This window comes from Diabrotica virgifera, chromosome 8 (genome assembly GCF_917563875.1).
Source record: "Diabrotica virgifera virgifera chromosome 8, PGI_DIABVI_V3a".
NCBI lineage: Eukaryota > Metazoa > Arthropoda > Insecta > Coleoptera > Chrysomelidae > Diabrotica > Diabrotica virgifera.
Genome location: NC_065450.1, coordinates 201,616,621 through 201,643,350, shown reverse-complemented (window position 1 = coordinate 201,643,350; position 26,730 = coordinate 201,616,621). Strand labels below are relative to the sequence as shown.

At 32.9% G+C, this 26,730-nt stretch overlaps 1 protein-coding gene across 2 annotated transcripts in view; it reads right to left on the bottom strand.

Annotated features, from left to right (window-relative positions):
• The window catches only part of LOC114327806 (Kv channel-interacting protein 1), a 383,838-nt gene that overhangs the window by 112,113 nt on the left and 244,995 nt on the right, over window positions 1–26,730 (bottom strand). For both annotated transcript variants that reach the window (XM_050659621.1, XM_028276514.2), the window contains one exon: window positions 365–434. In XM_050659621.1, the coding sequence (XP_050515578.1) occupies window positions 365–434 (70 nt within the window). The remainder of the gene's footprint in view (window positions 1–364; window positions 435–26,730) is intronic.

Sequence of the window (26,730 nt, the reverse complement as noted above, 5' to 3'; positions counted from 1 at the left end):
CATCGCGGTTTTAATGTTCATTGGTTAGTCGAAATAGGCAACCGTAGTAAATGTCCAAGAACCGTGTGGATATACCTAGTTTCTTCACGAACGTGTAGTTAAAAAAGAAGAACGTCCAATTTGTGCAGAGTGCGGTTCACCCCTTACAGCCAACCATGCGCCAGTGGAAAAGTGCGAAAAGTTCAATAGCCAGTTCAATAGCAAACAACCTTAAAAACATTTTAAACTCTATTGAAAACCTACTTTTGCTTTTAAAAGACTGTAACCTACTTAATAAAGTGTAATTATGTAACTGTTACCCTTCCGCTAATAACCTTATTAGGTTTATAGCGGATTTCTGTAAATAAAAAAAGCTCATACTTACTTCCGTGAGGAAAAAATTTGGAATAAATTTCTTTAAAGCTATCTTCATGGACGACACCCTCGGGGCATTCCTGTAACAAGAAAATTGAAAATTAAATACGGCACAGAATGAGAGAGTTTCATCTTATTAGGATTATTAAAATGTTTACTTTATAATCTCAACAGTGGTGAAAAATGACCTACGGTAGGTAAGTTTTGACTAAAATTTGCTTTGAAATTTTTGCCTGACTTTGATGTTTCGTCCAAATATCATAAACATGCAATAAAAAGTGTATTTAAAAATTACCTACTTTCAGATAGAAGTTTTTCTAGTTTCTTTTTTAGATGTGGAGGATAAATAATTAAAATGCATAATACTTATTGTTTTAGTCTTTGGATTATTTTGATTTTAAGTTTATTTTAATCTTGATATTTGTACATACATATTTGTATTTATGTACATACTTTTATATTAATGTGTAACAATATTTTATTTAGATGTAGCTAGAAAGGTCACGAATTAATATCGGGTGTCCACTTATATTTTCCACCATTTTAACTGCCTATAACTTCTAAACGGCTCAAGATAGAAATATGCGGTTTCCGCTAAAATGTTTTATTTTTGTAAAAGTTTTGTCTGAATAGATTGAGTTTTTTTTTATATCGCTTTCGAAACTTTCGTAAACTTTGTTGACATTTTTTTAATGAAACACCCGGTATATTTTTTGTAAATTGAAAGAACGGTCATTCACCTATCCAGCGATATAAAGTTTTTTAAAATCGGTTGTCAAATGACTGAGTAATTAATTTTTAACATGAGAGGTGCAACGTGGATATCACAAATTATTGATATTATGTTAGTGACTTTCACATTGCATCTAGGGATGGCGGTTTGTGACAAAACACCGGTTTTCGGTTATACCGGTTTTTTTGCTTACGGTTTAACCTGGCGGTTATAACCGGCCCAAAAAAACCGGTTTTTGGAAAAACCGGTTTTCGGTTTTTTTAATCCAATAGGTTACAAAGTTACATTTACAATACACTTTAGTTTGCGATACTCCATTCGACTCGATATCAATATGATCAAAATTAGTACTATCGAAAGAACATGTATTACTTTTAACACGTTTGTATATTTGTAGAATAGGTACATTTTAACTCATTTAATAGTTCCTGTATGAGTGTATCGTTTTGAAAACGTAGTGAAATTCTTGGAGATTTGTATTCGTAATCAGTAATTCGATACTCATGGTCACAGCATTATTTTTGGTAATCAGAAAAAAGTCATTCACCCACTTTCAATGTCAAGAGTTAAGTGTGAAAAATAGATAATGTTTGCGTCTAATTCAACCAGATCACTTCTTATGTAAATATTATGATTACAAATACCTTTTCAAGGAAATATTATCATAAAACTTAATAATTGTTTCTGGCTGATCTGAGATTGCACTTTCAGTTTGCTTCTGTATTTTACAAAATAAAATAAAATTTGAATCATGGTTTTGTTTGGAATAATTACTTGAGAATAATAATTATGACTGGGATCCAAAATAATACCTAACCTAATCCTAATCACCGTAAAAACCTAATAACCGGTTTTTACTTTAAAAAGAAAAAACCGGTTATAACCGGGACAAAAAACAACCGGTAAAACCAGTTATTGCGAAGTAAAAATACCGGTTTTAGGTTTAAACCGGTAGGTTTTTCCCATCCCTAATTGCATCTCTCATTTTAAAAATTAATTGCTCAGTCATTTAACAACGGATTTAAAAAATATTTCACTGGATAGGTAAATGACCGTTCTTTCAATGTACAAAAAATATACTGAGAGATTCAATAAAAAAAGTCAACAACGTTTTTTTCAAAAATTCGCCATTTTTTATTTAAATGCGATAAAAAATTCAATCCATCCAAACAAAACTTTTACTAAAATAAAACATTCCAGCGAAAACTGTATATTTCTATCTTGAGTCGTTTAGAAGTTATAGGCAGTTAAAATGGGGGAAAATATAAGTGGACACCCGGTATAATGCGAAGGGCAGCTAGATGATTGGTAGAAAGCGAGTGGGTTCGAAACTAGCTTTTGAAATTGGTATTTGGTTCAACAGAAAAAAATTACCACAGATAAGAAGAAAAAGATTGGAAGAGGGCGCCACTGAACTATTTATAAATAAAACAGAGGAACTAAGAAGTCTTGGAACAACAAATTATGTTCTTAAAACTAAAAATGTAAAATATATTAAAGTTACAATTATTATTGAGTAAATGTTGCCAACACACTCTATAAACGAATACCTATACAGGGTGTGACAAAAAGGCAGCTTATAAATTAAATCACATATTCTGGGACCAAAAATAGTTCGATTGAACCTAACTTACCTTAGTACAAATGTGCACATAAAAAAGAAGTTAAAAAATGAAAATAGTTTTTTTTTCAATACTTACATCGAAAACTATTAGATATTTTTTATTAAAAATGGACATGGCAAGAACATCTTAAAAAAATAACAGTGAAATCTGTGCACCCTATAAAAATTTTATGCAAGTGTTTTTCCCTGAACCCTCCCAAATATTGATGTATGGTTCCAATTAAATTATTATTGTGGTACCATTAGTTAAACACAATATTTTTAAAATTTTTATAAGTGTCGATAAGAACTGTTTGCCTTATGTGCCTTTCTGTTTTTAAAGTTTTGTTAACTGTAATTTTTTATTGTTAATTTAGTTTGGTTTCAATTAAATCACTTATTAAAGAATAAAAATATCTTCTGTTTCTAAAAATATCAGGGACATTCAAAAAACAAAATAATCAAAAAACATAAAACTACAATATAATTCCGATATATATAGGGTGAGGCCGATAACTGGCCTATTAGAAATATCTCGAGAACTAAAGGCAACAGAATCGTGAAAATTGGACTGAAGGGGTTTTGAAGGATGATCTATTAAATGAAAATATTTTCATCTCTTTGAAACTTCCGGTTATACCGGAAGTTGCTTATAACTTCGTTTTTTTTTAATAGTACACCCTGTATATTTTTACATTTTTGAATTCTCCTCAATATCTTCTTTCTTAAAATATGAGGTTTTGTAATATTATACAGGGTATTTTAAAAGATATTTACGTTTTTTTTATTAATTTCGTAGCAATATTCACACCCTGTAGAATTGTAATAGTTTGACACTAAAAACTCTGCTTACGTTCAAGTGATTTTTAATATAGTCTACTATTGTTAAGAATCATTAGTATAGCTAATTTTGAAATTTTACTATACAGGGTTAGTCGAAACTCGGAATGAATATTTTCTGAGTTTTCTTAAATGGAACACCCTGTATTTTAGTATTGTAATGAAATGCTATTTCATGGTACTTTTTTATTTTATAAGTATTCCCTATACCTAATTGCTTTAATTTGTGAGTTATTGGTGATTCAAACTAAACATTAATTGCAACAAAATATACGTAAAATTTTATTAGGTTGGCCGTGAAAAAATTCAATCACAAATAATTTTTCAGAAATAAATACATATTAATCCAGACTGATTCTTAAAATTACCAATAATGGTTTAGCTATCAAAATACCTACGTAGTTAAAATTGTTGGTGCGATTAACAATTAAGCACAAATTAAAGCAGTTAGGTATAGGGAATGCTTAAGAAGTAAACAAGTACTATAAAATATTATTTCATCACAATACTAAAATATAGGGTGTTCTATTTAAGAAAACTCAGAAAATACTTATTCCGAGTTTCGACCAACCCTGTACACTAAAATTAAAAATTTAGCTATACTTATGATTCTTAACAATAGTAGACTATATTAAACGTCATTTGAACGTAAGTAGAGTTTTAGATGTCAAACTACTACAATTCTACAGGGTGTGAATATTGCTACGAAATTAATAAAAAAAAACGTAATTATCTTTTAAAATACCCTGTATAACATTACAAAACCTCATATTATAAGAAAGAAGACATCGAAGAGAATCCAAAAATGTAAAAATATACAGGGTGTCCCATTAAAAAAAAACGAAGTTATAAGCAACTTCCGGTATAACCGGAAGTAGCAAAATATTTTCATTTAATAGATGACTCTTCAAAACCCCTTAATTAAAATTTTCATGATTCTGTTGCCTTTAGTTCTCGAGGTATTTCTAATAGGCCCTTTATTTGCCTCACCCTGTATAGTACTGTAACTTGGCCTCCCTATAGGGTGTCACAAAGTTAACATAAGAAAAACATTTCTTTTCTTCCCCCGGTATAAGTACAAAATAGAAGTTTGAGTAAACCTTTGCATAACTGTGTAAATACTGAAGAAAAATCTAAAATATTAATAGAAATTAGCGGAATCCATTAATCTGTTAAAGAAAAAAAGAATGTTTTTAAATGATTATTCCGAAACGGTTATTCCAAAATACGTATAAGCACATAGTAGAGGCTCTGTACTGTAATCAAATCTAAACATTGTTTTCTTTTTGTTTTTATTATTTTTTAAATGCAACTTTATGTAATGTGAAGTATGAAAAAATAGAGGATATGGCAACGTTGTTACATGTCAAGCTCGGATCCAATGCCAAAATACGCACATAAGCTAATAGGGTGCACTAATGTACAAGCTGTCCTGAAAATGAACATTTTCTATATCCCTGTCTTTTGACGAGCAGTTTATATTAACCTAGAGATAACTCAAGGATTGAGGAGGTTGCCGCAGGATATTATGGCGATAATACTTTGTCTAATTCAAATAACCCTATTATCATTATTCAGTCTTAACCTTTGCACACTCTCCCTCTGTCTATCTATCTGTCCCTATCGTGACATGATCCACTTGACCCGTATTAGAAGTTGCGACATTCCTTTCCATATCCAAAGCCAAAGCATGTTCCTAAATGCCTTCCTTTATGGAGCTGCGACTCCTCTCATACACGTTACGAACTTCGACAAATATTTGTATAATATAAGGGCTCCTACATACAACCCCAAAAAGGTATTCTATATTTTTGGCTCTTTGACTCGTGCGTTCCAAACTTTCATTTTACGTTTCGTTGCTTTTGATTTGGATTCTGTAGATGGGGAACGGTTTCCTGTTTGCTTTTTGTAGAATTTTTCTTTGTTGACTAGACGATTGCCTTTTTGACATTGATATTTTATATACCCAAATATACGATATTCCATATAAAAGTTTAAACATAAAAAGCAACGTTGATAGATTAACATTGCTTTTTTATATAGGGTGTCCCAAAAGTAGCGGAACGGTTGAATAAATATTTCGCGAAGTGAACATGGGATCGAAAAACTGAAAAACACGTGTTCAATAATTTTTAAAAATCTATCGAATGACACCAATGGGCAACCCCCAGGGGTGGGGGTTGCCTTATGAATCTATGTAGGTGGTAATTTAAAAAGATTTGAACATCTAGACAGAAAAATCTATGTACCTATAGACAACAAAATAATGAAGTTAGACACAACTATATCGACAATACAGGGTGATTGATTAGTGGGGTACAGCTCAATAGATCCGCTATAGTAATAGATAGCAATACAAGTTAACAACAAAAATTGTAGCCAACTTTGAGCTTCACCTTCCAAAATTAGTTAGAATGTTACAGGGTGTTCGATAACACAGTGGCAGACCAAACTTTTGTTTTTTTTTTAATAGAACACCCTATATTTTATTTTATATTCGAAATCCTGTTAACTTCTCTATCACAAAAATATAAAGCCTTGTTATGTTATATAGGGTATTTACAAAGTTATAACCAATTTTACATGAAAATCGTAACAAGTTCACCTCCCTGTATAAATAAAAATAAGCATAATAGCATAGGTTTATTAATGCCATTTTTTGAATTATTGTCAAAATATTCATCAATTATTGACATTGCTAATTTTCTTTATATTGAATACAGGGTGAGTAAAAACGCAAGTACATACAGTATTTTCTCAGTAATTTTAAATGGAACACCTTGTATTTTATATCACTGTTGAAAAGTACCATTCCAGTGCTTTAATTATTATATAACCTTCCCTATGTCCAAATTTATTAGTTTTCGAGATATTTTCCTTTTTCAAAGCAAATTATTTTAGGTGTCTAAATTTTTCCAAATTTTAAGTAAGCCATGACTGAATTGACAATTGACGATTACTGATTATCAATCCGGTAATCAATGTAGCAAATAAAGAAAAAATAGTTATTTATGAAACAGTTCGTGAAGTATGCTTTTTGCGAACGCACGTGATTTTTAGAGCACGAGCGACAACGGAGCGAGTGTTATAAATCGCGTAAGTTCGCAAAAAGTACTACACGCACAGTTTCATACAATATTTTATCTACGATAAAAAATAAAAAAAGCTGTAACTCTTCGTCATTGGAATTCATTTCTATTCTACAATTTTTAGAACTTTGACATTTAAAAATTCACTTAAAAACTACTTTCAAACCACATTTTTGTGTCAAAACTTTTGTTGTAATTCATTGCTCATATTGTCATCACCATGACAACGCGAAAGTTAAGGATTGTCACCATGACAACTCGAAAGTTACAAACAGTGCGAAAAAATAAATCCTATTTAAAATACATTGTTACTTCACGCACACTTTATATCCAGTTTTCACAAACTAAAAACTTATACATAATATGACATAGAGTAGATAAAATAATTTATAAGTAATACATTTTACAAAAAAACACAACCACAACATGCAGCATTTTTAAAACAATTAAAAACTACTTTTGTAAGTAAATGTAACAAATAAAGGAAGAAAAATAATTTATTAGTAATAAATTTTACAAAAAAAACACACAAACACAAAATACAACATTTTGTAAAGACAATTAAACACTACTTTGGTATGTAAATGTAACAATGTAACAAATAAAAACCGAAAAATATTTTATCAGTAATACATTTTGCAAAATAAACATATTTGAAAAAATTAAAAGATAATTTTAATAAAACATTTTTAATATTTAATTACATAAGGTGTTCAAAATTACCTCCTAACACATTTATGCACGCCTAAAAACGATCATTGAATGAGCTACTTACACTACGAAGCATTTGTAAATTAACACATCGAAATACACTTTGTATTCTATTTTTTATTTCATCCCTTGTTGTTGGAGGTATTTTACAAACTTCATTATTAACGTAACCCCAAAAAAATCAGTCCAGTTTATTAAATTCTGGTGATCTGGGTGGTCACGCTACTGGTCCATTGAAAAATGAAAATATGTCGAAAACTAATAAATTTCGACAAAGGGAATATTATCTAAAAATTAAAGTACGGTAATGGTATTTTCCAAAACAAAAGTCATGCACTCCGAAGAAACCGTTACAATAATAAACGACAAAGTTATAGAAAAAGTTGAAGTATATATGTATATACTTAGGACAAAAAATAATACTAAATAGGGAAATTCAAACAGAAGAAATAAAAAGAAGAAGAAAGTTAGCATGGGCAGCATTCGGCAAACTGAAATATATACTCAGAAATCAGTAAATTCAACTAAATCTTAGATCTAAAATTTTTGATGCATTAAGTTTTTGACAATCACCAAAAAGAATATGAACATAATCAGAGTCACTCAACACACGATGGAAAGAGCAATGCTTGGCATATCGCTTAAGGACAGGCAGGGCCGGCCCTAGGGTTTGCGGCGCCCTAGGCGAAAACAAATTTTGCGCCCTCATTACAGTTGAAAAAGTTCAACTAGCACTTTACCGGGACACGGTATTTCAACTCTGTGTTATGTTAATAATTTAATTTAATTTAATAAACCTTTGATTAATGACTGGGATATATAAATAAAATAACTGCTATTTTACATAACACAAACTTTAATTTCATAAAAAGCAAATGTAATTACATAAGACGTACTTTAACCAAAGGCATATGGGTTTAATGGGTCAAAGTTGAATTCTGTACATATAATTTTCATCATAAAAAACGGAGACTCAAAGTTAGTCTACAAATCTTTTATAACACTGTCTTAAACAATACACTGACTAACATATTGCAATATTGTTTGCTATTGGATTACTGTTCTATTAACTTCGGACTGAAAGTCACTTTTAAATACAGATTAGAAATTAACAGTATTTCTTGGCTAAAAACTAAAGTCCTAAGGGCACTTTTCTTGCTTTCTGCTTAGCAAATTCTTGAATGAGAACTTTTAAGTCTACTTGTCTTGCTCTCTCACTTTCAATAGATATTGTCGCCAGACCTACAAGTCTCTCCTGGCACATTGTACTGCGGAGATAGGTTTTAATTAATTTAAGTTTGGAAAAACTCCGTTCTGCACTAGCTACAGAAAGTGGCATCGTAAGCAAAATACGAAGTGCTACACATATGTTAGGAAATCCATTCTCAAGGTTGTGTTGGTAAATGTAGTTTAGGACTTCTTCAGGGCTTGATATAGAGTCGATGAGATGATGAGAAATTGCTTTCAATTCAGAACACAGTCCTACAGCATCAATATCAGATTCAATTAAACGTCCATCTTTTTGAATTCCTAATGATTTTTCTAAGTTGTTGCACATCGACTTAACCTCAGATGTAGTCTTGTTTTTAAGATCAGTAATGTTGTATAAAAATCCAAAGACACCAGATACTGTATTTAACTGGGAAAATCTTTCTTTTACCGCATTAGCAGCCGTGTCTAAAAGAGCAAAATAAAATTGAATCTTGAAACTTTCTGACGGGTCACTGGCAACATTTGCTGATTCATCTGTTGATTCATAATCAAACATTTTCTTCTTTTTTCTTATTCGGACCTTCTCCCTCTCAAAAATTGGTTCTATTCCAACTTCTTCTGCTACTTCCTTAGCATCAACCAGAACTCTCTGAAACTGTACATCACTTCTGGCTGTAACCAAAAACTCTTCGGTTTTTTTCAGGTGACTAACTGCTTTCTGGAGACTCAAATCCTTTTCTTGTAGTATCTTACTGGTTAGGTTTACCTGAAATAAAATATTGTGCCATGTAACAAGGGCAACAATAAACTTGAAGTCTGAGAGGTGTTTAAGTAATCCAAGTGCTTCTACCTTCGCAATACTGCCACTTGATCCTTTTAGAGAAGTGTCCTCAGAAATCTCCTCCAAAGCATCACACACATGAGACAAGTGGTACCGCAGAGGCGTTAGTGCATCAATTCGACTGGACCATCTTGTATCACTTAAGGGTTTTAATGTCAAAGCTGGAACATGACGGCGCAAAACATCCCATCGTCGAGTTGATGCCGAAAAAAACACATATGTTCGTTGAACCACATCGAAAAAAGTAGTAACCTCTACACAGCACGAAGCTGCATCGTTCACAACAAGGTTCAAAGTGTGTGAGCAGCATGGAACATAAAATGCACGTGGGTTGACATCTAAAATTCTCTTTTGAACTCCACTTTCTTTTCCTCTCATGTTGCTTCCGTTGTCATAACCTTGCCCACGAATATTCTCTACAGGCAAAGAAATCTCTTTTAACTTTTCTAAAACTACTTCCGTCATATACTCACCACTGGTACTTTCAGTGAGAGGCACAAATCCCAAAAAGTGTTCTTTTACAAGTACTTGATGATAACTAGATACTTCTGTTGAGGATGCCAGAGATGACTTTGGTAGTTCAACAAATCGAATAATAATTGTCATTTGCTCTACGTGACTAACATCTGGTGTGCAGTCTAAAATAATAGAAAAATATTTAGCCGTATGTACTGAGGACAATATATCTGCATTTATTGCATTAGCTAAAGTTTGAATCATCTCATTTTGTATATTTTTCCCTAAGTAATGAGTGTGCCTGTTGACATCACTTTTGATTTTTCTTAGATGCTCATTCATTATTGGGTCAAACATGGCCAAATATTCAATAAATTTTAAAAAATTTCCGTTGTCATTAACATCTAATTTTTCTGTCGTGCCGCGAAATGACAAGTTTTGGGACCCAAGAGTTTTGACGAGAGCAAACAGCCGTTCTAGAATTTTCTGCCAGTAAATTTCCTCTTGTTTTATTTTTTGTTCATAAACATTGTCAACAGTTAAATTTTTTTTAAGTGCTTTTTTCAGTGTTTTCCATTTTTCAAAGTTTTGAAGGTGATCATTTGATGTTTCGTGCGTTTCAAGGAGGGCCGACATATTGTGCCAGTCATTACAACCACTTTTGCCTAATGAAGAAGAGACATTTATGCCGCCAAACACCTTACAACAAAAACAGAAAACTTTGTCGGTAGATTTTGAGTATTGAAGATAGTCTCGGTACACATATTCACCATTTGGAAGCCTCCTTCTATAATGAAAGTCAGAAAATTTTCTGTTATTCACACCCTTCGGAAATTTTCCTTTTACTTGGTCAGGTCCATGCTCTACTAAAATGGTTCGTAAAGTTTGGCGATTAATATTTAGAGTGTCCCAAGACGCTGGATCAGCATAATCAAGCGTAACTTTGGGTGAGATTGAATTTTCCGGCAGTAATTCCACTGCATTATCTGTAACGTCAACGTCCATTTCAACGAAATTATTTTGAAATTCTTGCAGTTGACGTTCGTTGTTTTCTGCAGAAGTAGATGGCGGTTCAATAGCTGTTATCCTCCTAGGACATTCTTGAGGTTGGATCTGGATGATTCCCCCAGAAGTAGAAGGTGATTCAGTATCTGTTTTCTCTGTAGCATATTCTTGAGGTAGGAGCTGGTTGGTTTTTCCAGAGGTGGAAGGTGATTCATTATAACTTTCCTCCCTAAGAGTTGTGTCATTTGGTTTAATTAAATATTTTTCAAAAGACCCTTTAGCTTTTTTTGCTGACTCCTCTCTTTCCTGTCTTCTTTTCTTAAACCAAGAGCCCGAGTGTTTTCCTGACATCATATCTGGAAAGAAAACAATGATTGGATTAAGCTAACTTCATTTTGAAAAAATGAAAAAATTTTGAATGTCTTTACTCAAGATATGAAATTAGGATTACACCCCCAAGAAGCAAGGACTTCTCTTAAATAAAATTACATTAATAGCCTATTATTTTAATATTATTTATAAATACATTTAAAGTAGGCCTAATTTTGAAATCAATTTGATAGAAATTAGAAGTTAAAAAATTTTACAAAAAAATCCAATGGTCATTCTTGCTTAAAAAGTCAAGTTATACTGTTTTCAACAAAAAATAATTTGTTTTGATAAATATTTGGAAGCAAAATTAGAAATGTCCAGGTGGATTTCAAAACTAATAATTCATTCAACATTCATATTGTGTAATATTAAATAAATTAAACAACCACTCAGTTCGCCCAAATCCCAGAACAGCAGCCAGCATGACCAGCACTCAGCAGCCAGTTCCTAATCAATCACATCGGCATCGTAGGCGAAACAGAGGCAAGTGTTCACAAGGGGTTTTCTTTAAGTTATGATAATTAAACAATCTCAATTTTGATTTGATTTAGGCCTATATACAACAACAATATGACAATGGCCTATATGATATGATGACTGAAAAAAATTATAAATATGAAGAGTATAAGCTACTTACTTGTTAATTCAAACTTCCTTTTGCAGTTTTGTTATCGTAAATTAACAACTACTACTACTGTCAATCAATGCACAAACAAAGTCAACAACACTGCACTACTACACTAAACTGAAAAGTGAAAATGCATAACACGCAGCGCCCTAATGACAGACTAGTACTCTTATTCTGTTCACGTTCACGCTATGACTGCTGGCTTGACTGAAGTGAAGAGTGTGGGGTTGCCGCGACCACTGCGCCACTAAGTAGGCTTACGCTCAGCGAGGTTGCCAAAACGAGTAATTAATGTTAACGTTAAGTTATAGTTTTGCGTTTTCTTATTTTATAAGACAACTAAAATAAAATATCCTTCACCTTTCATTACCCAGTGATTTTTCTGTCTCTGCGAGTTACACAACTACTACATGAGAAAGTACTACGTCCCTAATTTTGCGCCCTAGGCGGATTTTGCGCCCTAGGCGGCCGCCTAGTTCGCCTATATGGACGGGCCGGCCCTGAGGACAGGAAAACAATCACATGGATAAGACAGAAAACCAAAGTCACCGATGTGGTACAAAAATCATTAAAATGAAATAAGAATACGCTGGACATGTAGCTAGGAGCGATCTAAACAAATGGCACAGAACAATTCTAACCTGGAGACCATACTAACACAAAAGACCCACAGGCAGACCTCCTATAAGATGGACAGATGATCAGAAACGAACTGCCTGGAAAAATTGGCTACAAGTAGCGTACAACAAAAAACAATGGAAAGGAAGACTTGAATAGGCTTATGTTCAGATGTGGACGTGAATGGCTAGACGAAGAAGAAGAAGAATGGTACTTTCCAAGAGTTATATAAAATACAGGGTGTTCCATTTAAAATTACTGAGAAAATAATTTACTTGTGTTTTGACTCGCCTTGTATTTGATATAAATAAAATTAGCAATATCAATAATTTTTTTAAATTTTGACAATACATAAAAAATATGGCATTAATACATTGCTGTTGTGCGTATTCTTATTTATACAGGTAGTCGAATATGTTAAGATTTTTCATATAAAATTGGTTATAACTTTGTAAATACCCTGTATATCATAACAAACCGTTATATTTTTGTGATACAGAAGTTAACAGGATTTCGAATATAAGATAAAATAGACGGTGTTCTATTTAAAAACACATAACTTTGGTCTGCCACTGTGTTATCGAACACCCTGTAACATTCTAACTAATTTTGTAATGTAAAGCTGAACGTTGCGTTGGCTAAAATTTTTATTATTAGTCCTGTCGCCAGGGGGGTACAACGGCCTCGTTAATTCAGATGGACTTACTCAAGGTTTTCTTATGTATTTTGACCCGTAGAACACGAATTTTTTGGGTAACAGTTGATCCGGATGTCGATAAGATTGTTATAGACCAAGAACTTGAGGAATCTAATAACAGCGATTTTTGGCAAAACAAAACAATATTTTGTATTTTTTGGGCCATTTTAAGTAAAAAATATTTCTACAAGTTTTTTCGTAGGATGCACAGTTTTCGAGATAAACGCGGTTGAACTTTAAAAAAATCGAAAAACTGCAATTTTTGAACCCGAATAACTTTTGATTAAAAAATAAAATAGCAATTCTGATTACCGCATTTGAAAGTTTAAGTCAAATTATATCGGTTTTGATTATTTGCATTGGTAAAAATTTATTTTTTTATTGTTTAACAAAGCTATAAACACGTAGGGTTTCCCGTGCTTTTACATGCGTTTTAACGCATGTAACGTAGAAATAGTCTTGATTGCACTAGTACCTATTCTACCTACTCGTTCGATTTTAAATGAGAAATCATAGAAACATCACTCACGCACTAGTTGTTTGTAGCTTTGTTTAACAATAACACAATAAATTTTTAGCAATGCAAATAATCAAAACCGACATAATTTGACTTGAACTTTCAAAGGCGCTTAGCAGAATTGCTATTTTATTTTTTAATCAAAAGTTATTCGGGTTTAAAAATTGCAGTTTTTCGATTTTTTGAAAGTTCAACCGCGTTTATCTCGAAAACTCTGCATCCTACTAAAAAACTTGTAGAAATATTTTTTGCTTAAAATGACCCAAAAAATACAAAATATTGTTTTGTTTTGCCAAAAATCGCTGTTATTTGATTCCTCAAGTTCTTGGTCTATAACAATCTTATCGACATCCGGATCAACTGTTACCCAAAAAATTCGTTTTCTACGGGTCAAAATACATAAAAAAAACTTGGGTAAGTCCATCTGAATTAACGAGGTCGTTGTACCCCCCCTGGCGACAGGACTATTATTAACTTTTATTGCTATCTATTACTATAGCGGATCTATTGAGCTTCACCCCACTAATCAATCACCCTGTATGCTGGTCGACACTGGGTCAGTGGTTTCAGGTCAGACTCAGTAGATAAGATAATTATTTATCAAGAGCTGACTTCTTTGGAGCTGAGTCAGCTCAACCATCTGTCATATGCCAAATGTCATACCATGCTCATAGATCAATCTGTGGAATACAATATACCTAAACAACAACTAAATAAACAATATATGATAATATATAATTTCGAAGCAATAATGATCGATAACAAGTTTAAAAAAACTATCAGATATGAATTCTTTTGATACCTTAGCATCAGTATAAATAGATACACACACCCAAACTTTCATCTGATATTTCTTATTATTTCGTGCGGATTTAAAAAACTAACATACGAAGTCAAATAATATTTATTTTAAAGCAATTTAGTTACAAATACATAACAATTAAATAAAACAATAAAGTATTCTAACAACAAATTGAAACTAGTTGTTTTAAAGTCAATAGCATCAAATATTTCAATGTAAAACTAATAATGTTTAAATTGTTTTTATTATTTTTTTGTTTTTTTGGTAGTCAGTGTTATCACCTCTAGTCCTTATGCAAGCTTCAGTTTGCGGGGGCACGCTCCTAATCAAATTATCAATATTTTGTTGTGGTAGGTTGCTCCATTCTTCAAGAGCAGCTTGTACTAGCTGTGCGGTGTTTTGTGGATTTTCCGGACGAGCTCTAATTTTTCTTTTAAGCATATCCCACAAATGCTTCCTAGGGTTGCTTAGGTGAGCAAACAGGCCACTCCAAACAAGGAATATCTTCTGCTTCAATGATGTATCTAGTCACTCTAATGGAATGTGGAGGTCCATTATCATGCATGAAAATTAAATTTTCTCCTATTGCACCTCTCCAGAGCCTAACTACAGGTTATCAACATACCTGTGGGCAGTTAACATTGATTGGATGAAAATTAAAGGAGTCCTTTTACGGATCACAATTCCTCTCCAGAACAGTACACTTTCCCTTTTATATTTGTGAACAGATCTGACAGTTTTCGTTCTTGCTTGTCTTCCTCGACCTCTAAGTACACGATTTCATGGGTCATCTGATTTTACACTAATCCTGACTTTTTTTGAAAATAGCACATTTTGTCAATTCCCAATGTTCCAGTTTTGGTGGTGAAGACACCAATTTAGGCGATCAATTTTGTGCTGCCTGGATAACTCGGGAACCCATAACTGTCTCCTGCTGTATACTTCTTGGCACGAACTCTTCTTCTTATCGTTTCAACTGAAACAGTTATACCTGTAGCTTCCAAAAGCTGCCTTTGGAGCTGCAGGTGAGAAATGGTTGGGTGTCTTCCAGCTGATTGGAAAATTAAACGATCGTGGCGAGCCATTATTACTTTTTGGCGCCTTTCCCTTGCTTTATTCTTGAGCTTTCCTAGTTCCTGTTACCTAGCATAGGTTTTGGACAGAAAACCCTGTGTTACGCCTAGCTCTACAGCAATGTCCCTCTGAGAACATTACTTGCTCCACAAGACCAATAGTCTTTTCCCGTTGTAGGTTCTATAACCCCACATGAGGCATATTTTCGTATTTGGACGCAAAAGTTAGTTTATTTATTTCCGTTCAATTTGCAACTCAAGCAAATAACCTATACCTTACCGATCTGTACTATCTGATTGTCTTATCGATTTGTTTATTTTCAATAAAAACCTTTATTCTTCGCAATAATAACAAGTTTTTTTAAAGAAATAAATATTGTTTTGAAATACATGGTGGTTCCATATAAATTTGGATTTGTGTATATTCCGCTTAGATGAAGCCAGAGCCGTAAATTATGGCTCTATAGGATAATCATCATGGTGTTTATAGTTTTTCTCTTCTAATCTAAAACTCCAGTTTGTACGTATATTACACGACCTCGACATTCTTCGTTCCCAACGTCCAAATGCTCAATTCGCTCCTGTTTTAATCAAAAGAAAGACAATTGAAGTCATTTCCGTTTGATTAAAAATGATAATACGACACGACTAGGTACAAGATGATGTAAACGAAGGGCAAATTTGTGCCATCTGCAAAATAACATGTCACCGATGTCGTCATATTGTCAGAGTATATCACACCGGATGCAGGCGGTGTGAAAAACTTACACGAAAACCAGGAACGATGGATAGTCCAGGAGCCCGAAACGTGAATGTTCATCGGATTTTTTAAATACCGCAAAAGAATATCTACAATTAAAAATACTAAGAATATTAGTATTATTTTTTTTAACAGAAATAATTTCAACTGTATAGGTACAAACCTGAAATCGGAAAAAATGCTATTTATTTCTGGATACAGGTTTTTCTTTGTTTTTTCAGTGGTATTGTTCATCCGCTATAACTTTTCCCATGCGTCACGATTCATTTTCAAACAAATTAAGTCAAAACAATAAATGAACAAGTTGATAAAGCGGCTAAAGAAAGCATACAGTTGGGAGAAGATGTTACACCCTTATTAACATTAGATGAGAGAATAAATATTGCTAAGGATAATTTATATAAAAAATGGTCTAAACAATATAAACATTTTATTTTGACAAAAGGCACAAGATATACATTGCTAGAACCCGATATTCGAAAAAATTACTGGTTTAAAAATTACGATTATCCGAGAAGTTCCATAACAACCATATCTCGGATGAAATTTGGACATGCTTGCTATCCGGCACATTTATACAAAATAAAAATAACTGATAACAATCTTTGTGATATTTGCAATGAAACGGCGGACTTGGATCATATATTTTTTAATTGTAAGAAGTACACACATCAGTCGGACATTCTTACAAAAAATTTAAGAAGTTTAAACGTTTACGGTCCCTAGAATGTTATGTATCTTTTGGCACTGAGTGATAAACGTATTTTTGATTTTATTTTGTTTTTCCTATATGACTGTAAAATTAAGTTATAGCATGACTAGATTAGACTTGTAACCTTAAATGATGTCTTTCCTTTTGATTGCCTACATGCCTGCCTTACCGTGTGGGGTGGGTATATAGGTAATCAATAATTATTAAGAAAAAAGAAAAATCCTTGAATGAGAAAAGTGTGACCCTTGTCCTTATCCCAAAATGTTTATTAAGATTAATTTAGCAAAAATTCGCTTAGAAAATAAAATGTTTATTATATCTATTCTTAACAAAAAGGTCGGTCAGACTTAGATAACCTTAACTTAGATTAGTAATTAGATAGTTTAGATAAGATATATATTACGTTTATGTATGTACTATTTACTTTGTTTCTGGCCGCATGGTCTAATCCTAAAGCCAATAAAAAAAAGTCAAAACAAAACAAAGTGAAACGAACGTCTATGTGTATACACATTTTGTATACTGTATACTATACTATATACTACACACATCGCCGTACGTTTCACTTTGTTTTAGTCCTGTCGCCAGGGAGGGTACAACGGCCTCCTTTATTCAGATGGACTTACCCAAGTTTTTTTTATGTATTTTGACCCGTAGAACACGAATTTTTTGGGAAACAGCTGATCCGGATGTCGATAAGATTGTTATAAACAAAGAACTTGAGGAATAACATAACAGCGATTTCTCGCAAAACATAACATTTTTTTGTATTTTTTGGGTCATTCTAAGCAAAAAATGTTCCTACAAGTTTTTTCGTAGGATTCATAGTTTTCGAGATAACCGCTGTTAAAATTTAAAAAAATCGAAAAATTGCAATTTTTGAACCCGAATAACTTTTGATTTAAAAATAAAATAGCAATTCTGCTTACCGTATTTGAAAGTTCAAGTCAAATTATATCGGTTTTGATTATTTGCATTGCTAAAAATTTATTTTTTTATTGTTAAAGAAAGCTATAAACACATAGTGTTTCCCGTACCTAATACATGCGTTTTAATACATCCTACGTAGATATTGCCTCGCTTGCACTTGTACCTACTCTACCTACTTGTTCGATTTTAGATGAGAAATCATTGAAAACATCACTCACGCACTAGGTATTTATTACTGTTTATAGCTTTGTTTAAGAATAAAACAATTAATTTTTAGCAATGCAAATAATCAAAACCGATATAATTTGACTTGAACTTTCAAATGCGGTAATCAGAATTGCTATTTTATTTTTTAATCAAAAGTTATTCTGGTTCAAAAATTGCAATTTTTCGATTTTTTGGAAGTTCAACCGCGTTTATCTCACAAACTACGCATCCTACGAAAAAACTTGTAAGAACATTTTTTGCTTAGAATGGCCCAAAAAATACAAAAAAATGTTTTGTTTTGCGAGAAATTGCTGTTATGTAATTCCTCAAGTTCTTTGTCTATAACAAACTTATCGACATCCGGATCAACTGTTACCCAAAAAATTCGTATTCTACGGGTCAAAATACATGAAAAAAACTTAGGTAAGTCCATCTGAATAAAGGAGGCCGTTGTACCCCCCCTGGCGACAGGACTATTTTGACTTAATTTGTTTGAAAATGAATCGTGACCCATAAGAAAAGTTATAGCTGACGAACAATACGTATCATTCTATCAAGTGCTGTTGCCATATATTTTGTCGATCAAGTATTTTCTCAGCATTCGTTTGTTTTTAGACCTTGTAGTTGTATGAAAATATCTGTCTTTACCTTACTACCTTTACCTTATGGTAAAGGTAGTACATACTTACCTTACACACATACTTACCTACATTGCAATTCCTTATATTGCAATTTATACCTTTCCTACATTGCAATTGTATATTAATAGAAACAGAGACTAGAAAATGAAAACAAGCAGTTCACACTGGTTAAATATTGTCGCTTTAAGTGGATATCAATACTATCAATAAAAAAAAATAAGGGAATGAAGAAACCAATAAAAACAAAATTATTTATAAAAGCACAGACCGATAGGAAGAAGAAATGAAGATGATACTATCTAATCTCTGGAATAAAGAGGAAGATTGGATAGACTACTTTCCCTAGATTCTACATTTAGGCAATAATAATTTTCTTTGGTGTTGTATTGACAAGCCCAAATGAGACATGTGATAAACTGAGACCGCACGTTCTTTAGCCAAAGTACTCGAGACCACTATCGCATACTAACCAATATTGTGCATACCAAAAATCTGGAATACTATGAAAACCACGATATTTCCCATAAAAATGTTTAAGAAGTTTCCAAATCAAGAATTTTTGAGAGTCCTTCCTCGACTTGATTTAATGGTTGTTAAACTAGCTGCTGATACTACTACTACCTCGGTATATACACCATTAACCTCAAGCGTTATTATCCTTATAATACCCTTGGTACCTTCCCACATAACAATGATGTTCGCATCATGTTCAAAGCATAATTCTACCAACATTCGTCGGAGTATATTCTTTTTAGTATATGCGTAGTATGGTACGTTTAGCAGTAAATGGTTGACTTCGATGGTCAATACTTGTACTGGTACTTCAATAGTATAAAAGGCCCGGTTTCAGGTAAAATTTAAATATGTTTGAATGTTTGTTTTCTATAATCTTAGCGATTGAAAGAGATTTAATTTATTTTAAAACTCATTTGAAAACATTAATTTCGGGTATATAAGGCAAAGCAAAATATTTTACATCCGTTTTTTTGAAGTTATACTTCTTTAGGCGCGATTGAGATTGAGGGTGAATTTATATTGATCTGCGCGCATGCGCACACCGACAGTTTGGTATTAGTCTTTATACGGGCTCTGATTGGGTGTTGAAATGATCTGTCAATAATAATTGTTCAATATGGAGGTTATCGGTAAACAAAAATATTGTATAATATATTAGTTTTTATTGTTGTGGGGACAGAAATAAAATCAAATTTATAATTATAGTGACTTTTTAAATAGTTTTGAAAAGCCACAGGTACGTAATTCTAAATGTTTCAGTTGTATTCCAATAAAAAATTATCTTCATACCTATTTGGAAAATGTAAAAAAAATAATGTACTTACCTAGTACTTGCTATGCTATACCCCTAGTAGGCAATGCTTTAATTTACATAATCTGATTACGAGCAAACTTTCTACAAATTTTCATCTAATGTATCGTTTTCTTACTCTATATATTGTTGGATTTTAATTCGACAAAAATCAAACTAATAAAAATTCATATAAACAAAATGTCAAAAAGTTGTTCAGTTTGTGTATATTCCCACATGACGTATACGCGAAGGTGGTGCAGTTTAAAATAGCTTCGACTCTCGTACGGCGGGATACACGGGAAGTAGGTTCAAGCCCAATGCAAGTTATATCATTTTTTTATTTTTTTATAGATTTTATGATTGTAAGTATATTATTATATAAATTTTTCAGAAAATACGTATTTAATTAAAATTTTTGGTAACAATTATTGTTCAGAAATCATTTGTGGCATTTTTCAATGTGTTTGTGTGTGTTTTATTCTTTTATTTTTTTAATTTTTGGTATTGTTTTAATAAAAATTTTTGGAAAGTAGTAGAGAAACTGTTTAAAGTATACTGATTTCGTTGAAATCATATAATAGAAGTATAACTTCTTACGTGCGTACAAAGTACACACATTCTTTTTTTTTGTTTTTGCCGTCGTAATTATTGTAAATTTTGTGGATTCTTTGCTTTATTATAAGAGTACCGTCTAGTCAGTGTTAATTGTCAAAAGACCAACTCTGTCTACCTCGGTTGCTTATCGCTCCGGGTGGGTCTTAACAATGGGCCAGGTCAGATAAATTTAATAATATTTACGACTGCACTAATTGAAGTCAAACATTTACTGCTAAACAAACTATACAAGCATAGCATGTACCTTAAAAACATTATAAATTTCATGTTCTTTGCATATCCTTCAAAGAATATTCTCGTACCGAATATACTGAGTACATTCGTGTATGGTTTGTTCAACAGTAAATGGTTTGAGTTCAATTAGTGCGGTCGTAAATATTATTAAATTTATCTGACCTGGCCCATTGTTAAGACCCACCCGGAGCGATAAACCACCGAGGTAGACAGAGTTGGTCTTTTGCAATTAACACTGACTAGACGGTACTCCCATAATAAAGCCTAAAATAAATTTTACCTGAAACCGGGCCTTTTATACTATTATCAGTTAATCCGGGCTGTTTATAGTGGTAACTAATTGAACTTAAATTAACTTGAACTTAAAAGCTTATTCTTAGAATATACCTTTATCAAATATTCTTAACACATACTTATAAGTAAATTCTTAACACATATTTATAAGTAGATACTTTTAAAATATCTTAAAGATAATATGTATGTATAAGAAGTATAATATTAGCCTTATAGATTATCAACTTGGTTATTTTTTAGAATAATTAATAAAATGGTAGTAATGGACCAATTTCATTTCAAAATTATTGTATGGTAAAAAAGTTTAAACATTAATTGTATTAACGTTTATTATTAAAAATTCGTTTTCATAATGGAAATGACTTTACCATTTCGAGTTTATCATGAGTATTTTTACATCGTTGGAATTTGAATTTAGGTACGTTCAATTCAATATGGGCCATTCCAGAACCAAAACGTGCCAAAATCCACAACCAAAGGCTTTGGTGTTGCCAACCGTCGAGTAAGCTTTTTCCGTCAACTTACCTTAAAAATTCCCACTTTTATAAAAAAATTCCCTCTTTTTACAAAACCTGAGAAGATACGTTTAATTATTTTCAAATATTTTGCTTTTTTTTTAATATATTACAATTGGGACTGGAACAAAAATTGCCTTTTGAGTTAACTTCTTCCTTTTATCACCTTTATGTTGAAAATTCCCGCAAAAAGGGAAATTTCTCTCCGTTTGGCAACACTAACCACCGATGTTGTTATTCCACTATACATATCCCCCGTCTTATTCTGACCATTTCTTACCTGAATGGATCAGGGATAGGAAACAACGGTAAAATATGAAAACGAACAGGCATTATTTGTATCTATTTATCTATGCAGTCTTAAGGATGAACACGAATGGTGAAGTACTAGGACTAAAGAACATACATAATCTCTTTATTTTGTTTGCGGTGCTTCAAAATATCTATTTTGCTAACTCAATATTAGGTATCTAGGTAAGTACATATAAGTATATAAATTTTAGTTACTTATACATAGTTTAGTTTAGCTAAATATTATATAATAATTATATAAATGACTTAAATTTATAAATATGTACTTATTTTTTAAGTAATATTGTAGAATGTAGGTACTACATTCTCGTTTGCAATTAAAATATATAAATATAATAGATATTTGGTAGAACCAGTAGAACCTAAGATAAGATTAGGTGATGCTGAAAACATAATTCTGATGAATAGAGCACTTGATAGCACTTTCTTAGAATATTCTTAATAATATATATTCTTCCCATACAAAGATGTGCGGTAGTACGTTCTAAGTATATAAATAGAAGGTTTATAGCACTTCCTTGGAATATTCTAAAAAGTAGGTTCTTGGTATAAACTAAAAAGATGTGAGGTAGTACGTTCTAAGTATAAAAATCGAAGGTTTATAGCACGTCCTTGGAATGTTCTAAAAAGTATGTTCTTGGTATATGCTAAAAAGAAGTGCGGTAGTATATTCTAAGTATATACATAGAACGTTTAAGTACTGTAATGTAGTATATACTCAGTATCTGCTCTGCACATTCACAATGGTAATTACGCATATTCTCAGTATATACTTTTTCTGAAAAGTGTGTTCTATGAATCTACTAAGAACATGAAATTGTTATGTGGGGTAATAACTATAATGTTCGACTGGTACATTATTTGAAAAATATTGACATGATTTCGAAGTCAGTTAAGTATGATATATACCCTAGGGCATTAAATTTAAATAACTAGTTAAATAGTGTCAAGTTGACAAATAACAACCTACGTAAAACTATGGTTACCACAAACTATGGTTAGACTATTGCTGGTAAATATACTTATTTGAAAACTAATTAATTCAAAATTCATTCAAATTTTGTGCATATAAAGAATAATTTAGTCGGACATTAAACGTTGAAGGCACCACGGGTATTATGGATAATAACGCTTTCGCTCAACGTATATCCCTTCTTCAACAACACTGAAGAAATTAAATAAAGATATCCACCGGTCAATCCGAAAAGACATAAGAGAAAACAATACAAGAGAAATAACTTAAATAATTCAAGAAAACAAAAGTTTAAAAGTTTTGCGGCGAAATACGAATAACATTGGCAACAAAAATATGTACTGAATAAGAAACAATAGCATTGCTACGGATAGAGCCGAAATCCTTAAGGTTGTCGAATCGTTTTATCGCGAAATATATGAGAGCACCAACGCAAGGCAAGATCAGCTCCTGCCCAAAATCACAAACCAGGGATCAGAATTAATGCCAGAAGTAACACCATACGAAGTTAAAAAGACACTTTCAGAAATGTAAAATAATAAATCCCCTGGCGATGACGGAGTAGTGATTGAGGCAATCAAACAAGGTGGAAATAAAATTATCCAGGTTTTGGCCAAACTTTTCACCGAATGCATTTACCAAGGAAAAACGCCTTCTCAATGGAACGATGCAGTCATTGTTTTATTGCACAAGAAAGGTGACATAACAGATCTAAAAAACTACCGTCCTATCAGTCTGCTATCACACATATATAAACTTTTCACAAAAATTATCAAAAAAAGACTGGAGGCTAAGTTAGACTTCTATCAGCCTAGAGAACAAGCTGGCTTCAGATCCGGATATAGCACTAACGGCCACTTACTGGTAATAAAAAACTTGATCGAGAAGTCTGCGGAATACAACAAACCATTGGCACTGATATTCGTGGACTACGAGAAAGCGTTCGATACCATAAACCAGCAGAAAATGTTAAAAGCATTGACAGAATGCCGAATAGACCATCGCTACACTAACATGATAAAATATATCTACCACAACGCAACGGCTAGCGTAAGACTATCTGATCAACAAACAAATAAAACCTGTATACAGCGAGGAGTACGGCAAGGAGACACCATCTCACCAAAGCTGTTCACAACCCTTTTAGAACACAGTTTTAAGACGGCAGATCTGAACGAATATGGTATCAACATAAATGGAGAGAAGCTCAGTCATTTGAGATTCGCAGATGACATCGTCCTTATAGCCGATCGTATGGATGATGCAATAATAATGTTGAACAAGTTATATCACGCTTCCTTAGAGGTCGGACTAAAGATTAACATCAACAAGACGCAAATAATGACTAATCTGGTGCTAAATCGTAATATTGTTGTTGATGGAATGGATATTGAGCAGACTGCATCTTATAAGTACTTGGGACATGAAATTCGGTTGGGAAGAGATAACCAGACTTGCGAGCTCCCACGTCGCATAGGATTGCCTGGGCAGCGTTTGGTAAACTGATCTATGTATTTAAATCGGACTTACCCATATGCCTGAAAAGGAAAATCTTTGACCAATGTGTATTGCATGTACTCACTTATGGAGCGGAAACATTAACACTCACAAAAAAGGTAGTGAGCAAGATTCGCATAACTCAGAGGGCTATGGAGCGCCAGATGTTGGGTGTCTCCCTGAGGGAGCGAATCCAAAACGAAGAAATACGTCGTAGAACAAAAACAGCGGACGCCGTCGAAAGAATCGCGTCGCTCAAGTGGAATTGAGCAGGACACGTCGCCAGATTGTCAGACAACCGATGGACAAAACGTATTGTCGAGTGGAGGCCACGAGAAGAAGCACTACGGAGCAGAGGACGACCACCAACCAGATGGGCTGACGATCTGAAGCGTATTGTCGGCAACTGGATGCAAGCCGCACAAAACAGAGAAAGATGGAAAGAGCTGAGGGAGACCTATGTCCAGCAGTGGACGCGTACGGGTTGTTGATGATGATGATATCCCTCGGACCAAAGGCCCTCGGTATATACACCATTGACCTCAAGCGTTATTATCCTTATAATACCCTTGGTACCTTAATAACTATAATATTATGATCAATATCGATATATGAACGATTCTATGTGATTTCTTTCGATTTACATCCAATAAACTGGGTTAATGCAAGATTTGCTTGTCTAGTTAGATGTCGGTAATATTTTTCTACGATTAAAATGCAACTCGGAAGAGACCAGCTCCTGTACTATCGAATAAAATCTGAGACTAGAACTAGAATTCCCGGATTCCAGATTCCCTTTGACACTCAACCTATTGAAATTGTTGGCTGCTGCCAGGTTGCTGCCAAGTGCTTTTTGTGCTGCTGGAAAGAGATATATAAAAGATGATAAAAAGTTAAAAGGATGGATGTGTCCGTCCGGTTGCAGATTATCCCGGCTACGGTTCCAACATTAATACCTGTCTACCATTGTACAGTAAGATTGCCCAGATAAAAGTTTAAATGCCGCCCGCCGTTGGATCGACTTTATTTCGGATGTAAATGAGACAGCTTCAGAAAGAGTAGTTAAGTTCTTTATTTGTTTTATTTGGTAGTTAGATAATAAGAAAACACATATCCAGAGGCGTAGCTACCGCCGTATCAGCTGTATCAATTATACGGGGCCTCCGACATTCAGGAGCCCCGGCGCGGAGCGTCGAAACAAAAGTTCCATTTAAAATAATTGAACAAAATATACTATACAATTTCACTATTAAAATGCTTTGAAACAGTGTTTCAAAGTGTTTTATTGTTTGGATATCAACATTTTCGTGTAATTGATTCTTTATCTATCTTATTATATGTAAGTTGTATGGAAGTACAGGTACCTATGTATATCTATTTGCCGCCGCTCGCCGTTATTCCAAAATCACAGATCTTCTTTGTTTCCAAGCTACTTTTCATTGTCCATTCACCGTTGGCTGTGTGTGAGACACTGTATAACGTATAATGCCAAATTACAATTTTTGTAATCGCTATACCTTTGAATATTTAAAACAGTGTGTATTGTTTGGGTACATTTTCCTGTAATCTATTCTTTATCTATAATTATACGCCAGGGGTTCAGTATTGGGTCCTCTACTTTTTCTTACCTTTATAAATGACATCACTAATTTAAAAATCGATGGAAACATTTTTCCGTTTGTTGATGATACGAGTATCACTTGGAGCAACTCAAATATTCCAACTCTTCATGAAACTATAGTTTCTGATCTACTTACAATAAAAACCTGGTCCAACTATAAATTACTCCCCAATTAATGTCAATAAGATTATTCAACCCTTGCTTCTTAATAACAGCCAGGTTAGTACCTTTGAGTCTGTAAAATTTGTTGGTATTTTTTAGATAGCAAACTTTAATAGTCCCTTCTTATCGGTTTGTTAAGTAAGAAACTAGCCTCAGCTTGCTATGCAACAAGATCTGTTTTGAAGGAAATCAATTTTGCATCTTCCAAAATAACATATTTTTCTTTGTTCGAGTCTGATCTTCGATATGGTCTGCCAATCGGATATTATTTTTATATTACAAAAAAGGTCAATAGGGTATCTATTTGGCCTTAAAAAACAACACATTGTAGATGATACTTCAAAGATCACGGAAGTTTAACACTTCCTTCTATATTCTAGAAATTGTTTGCTTAATT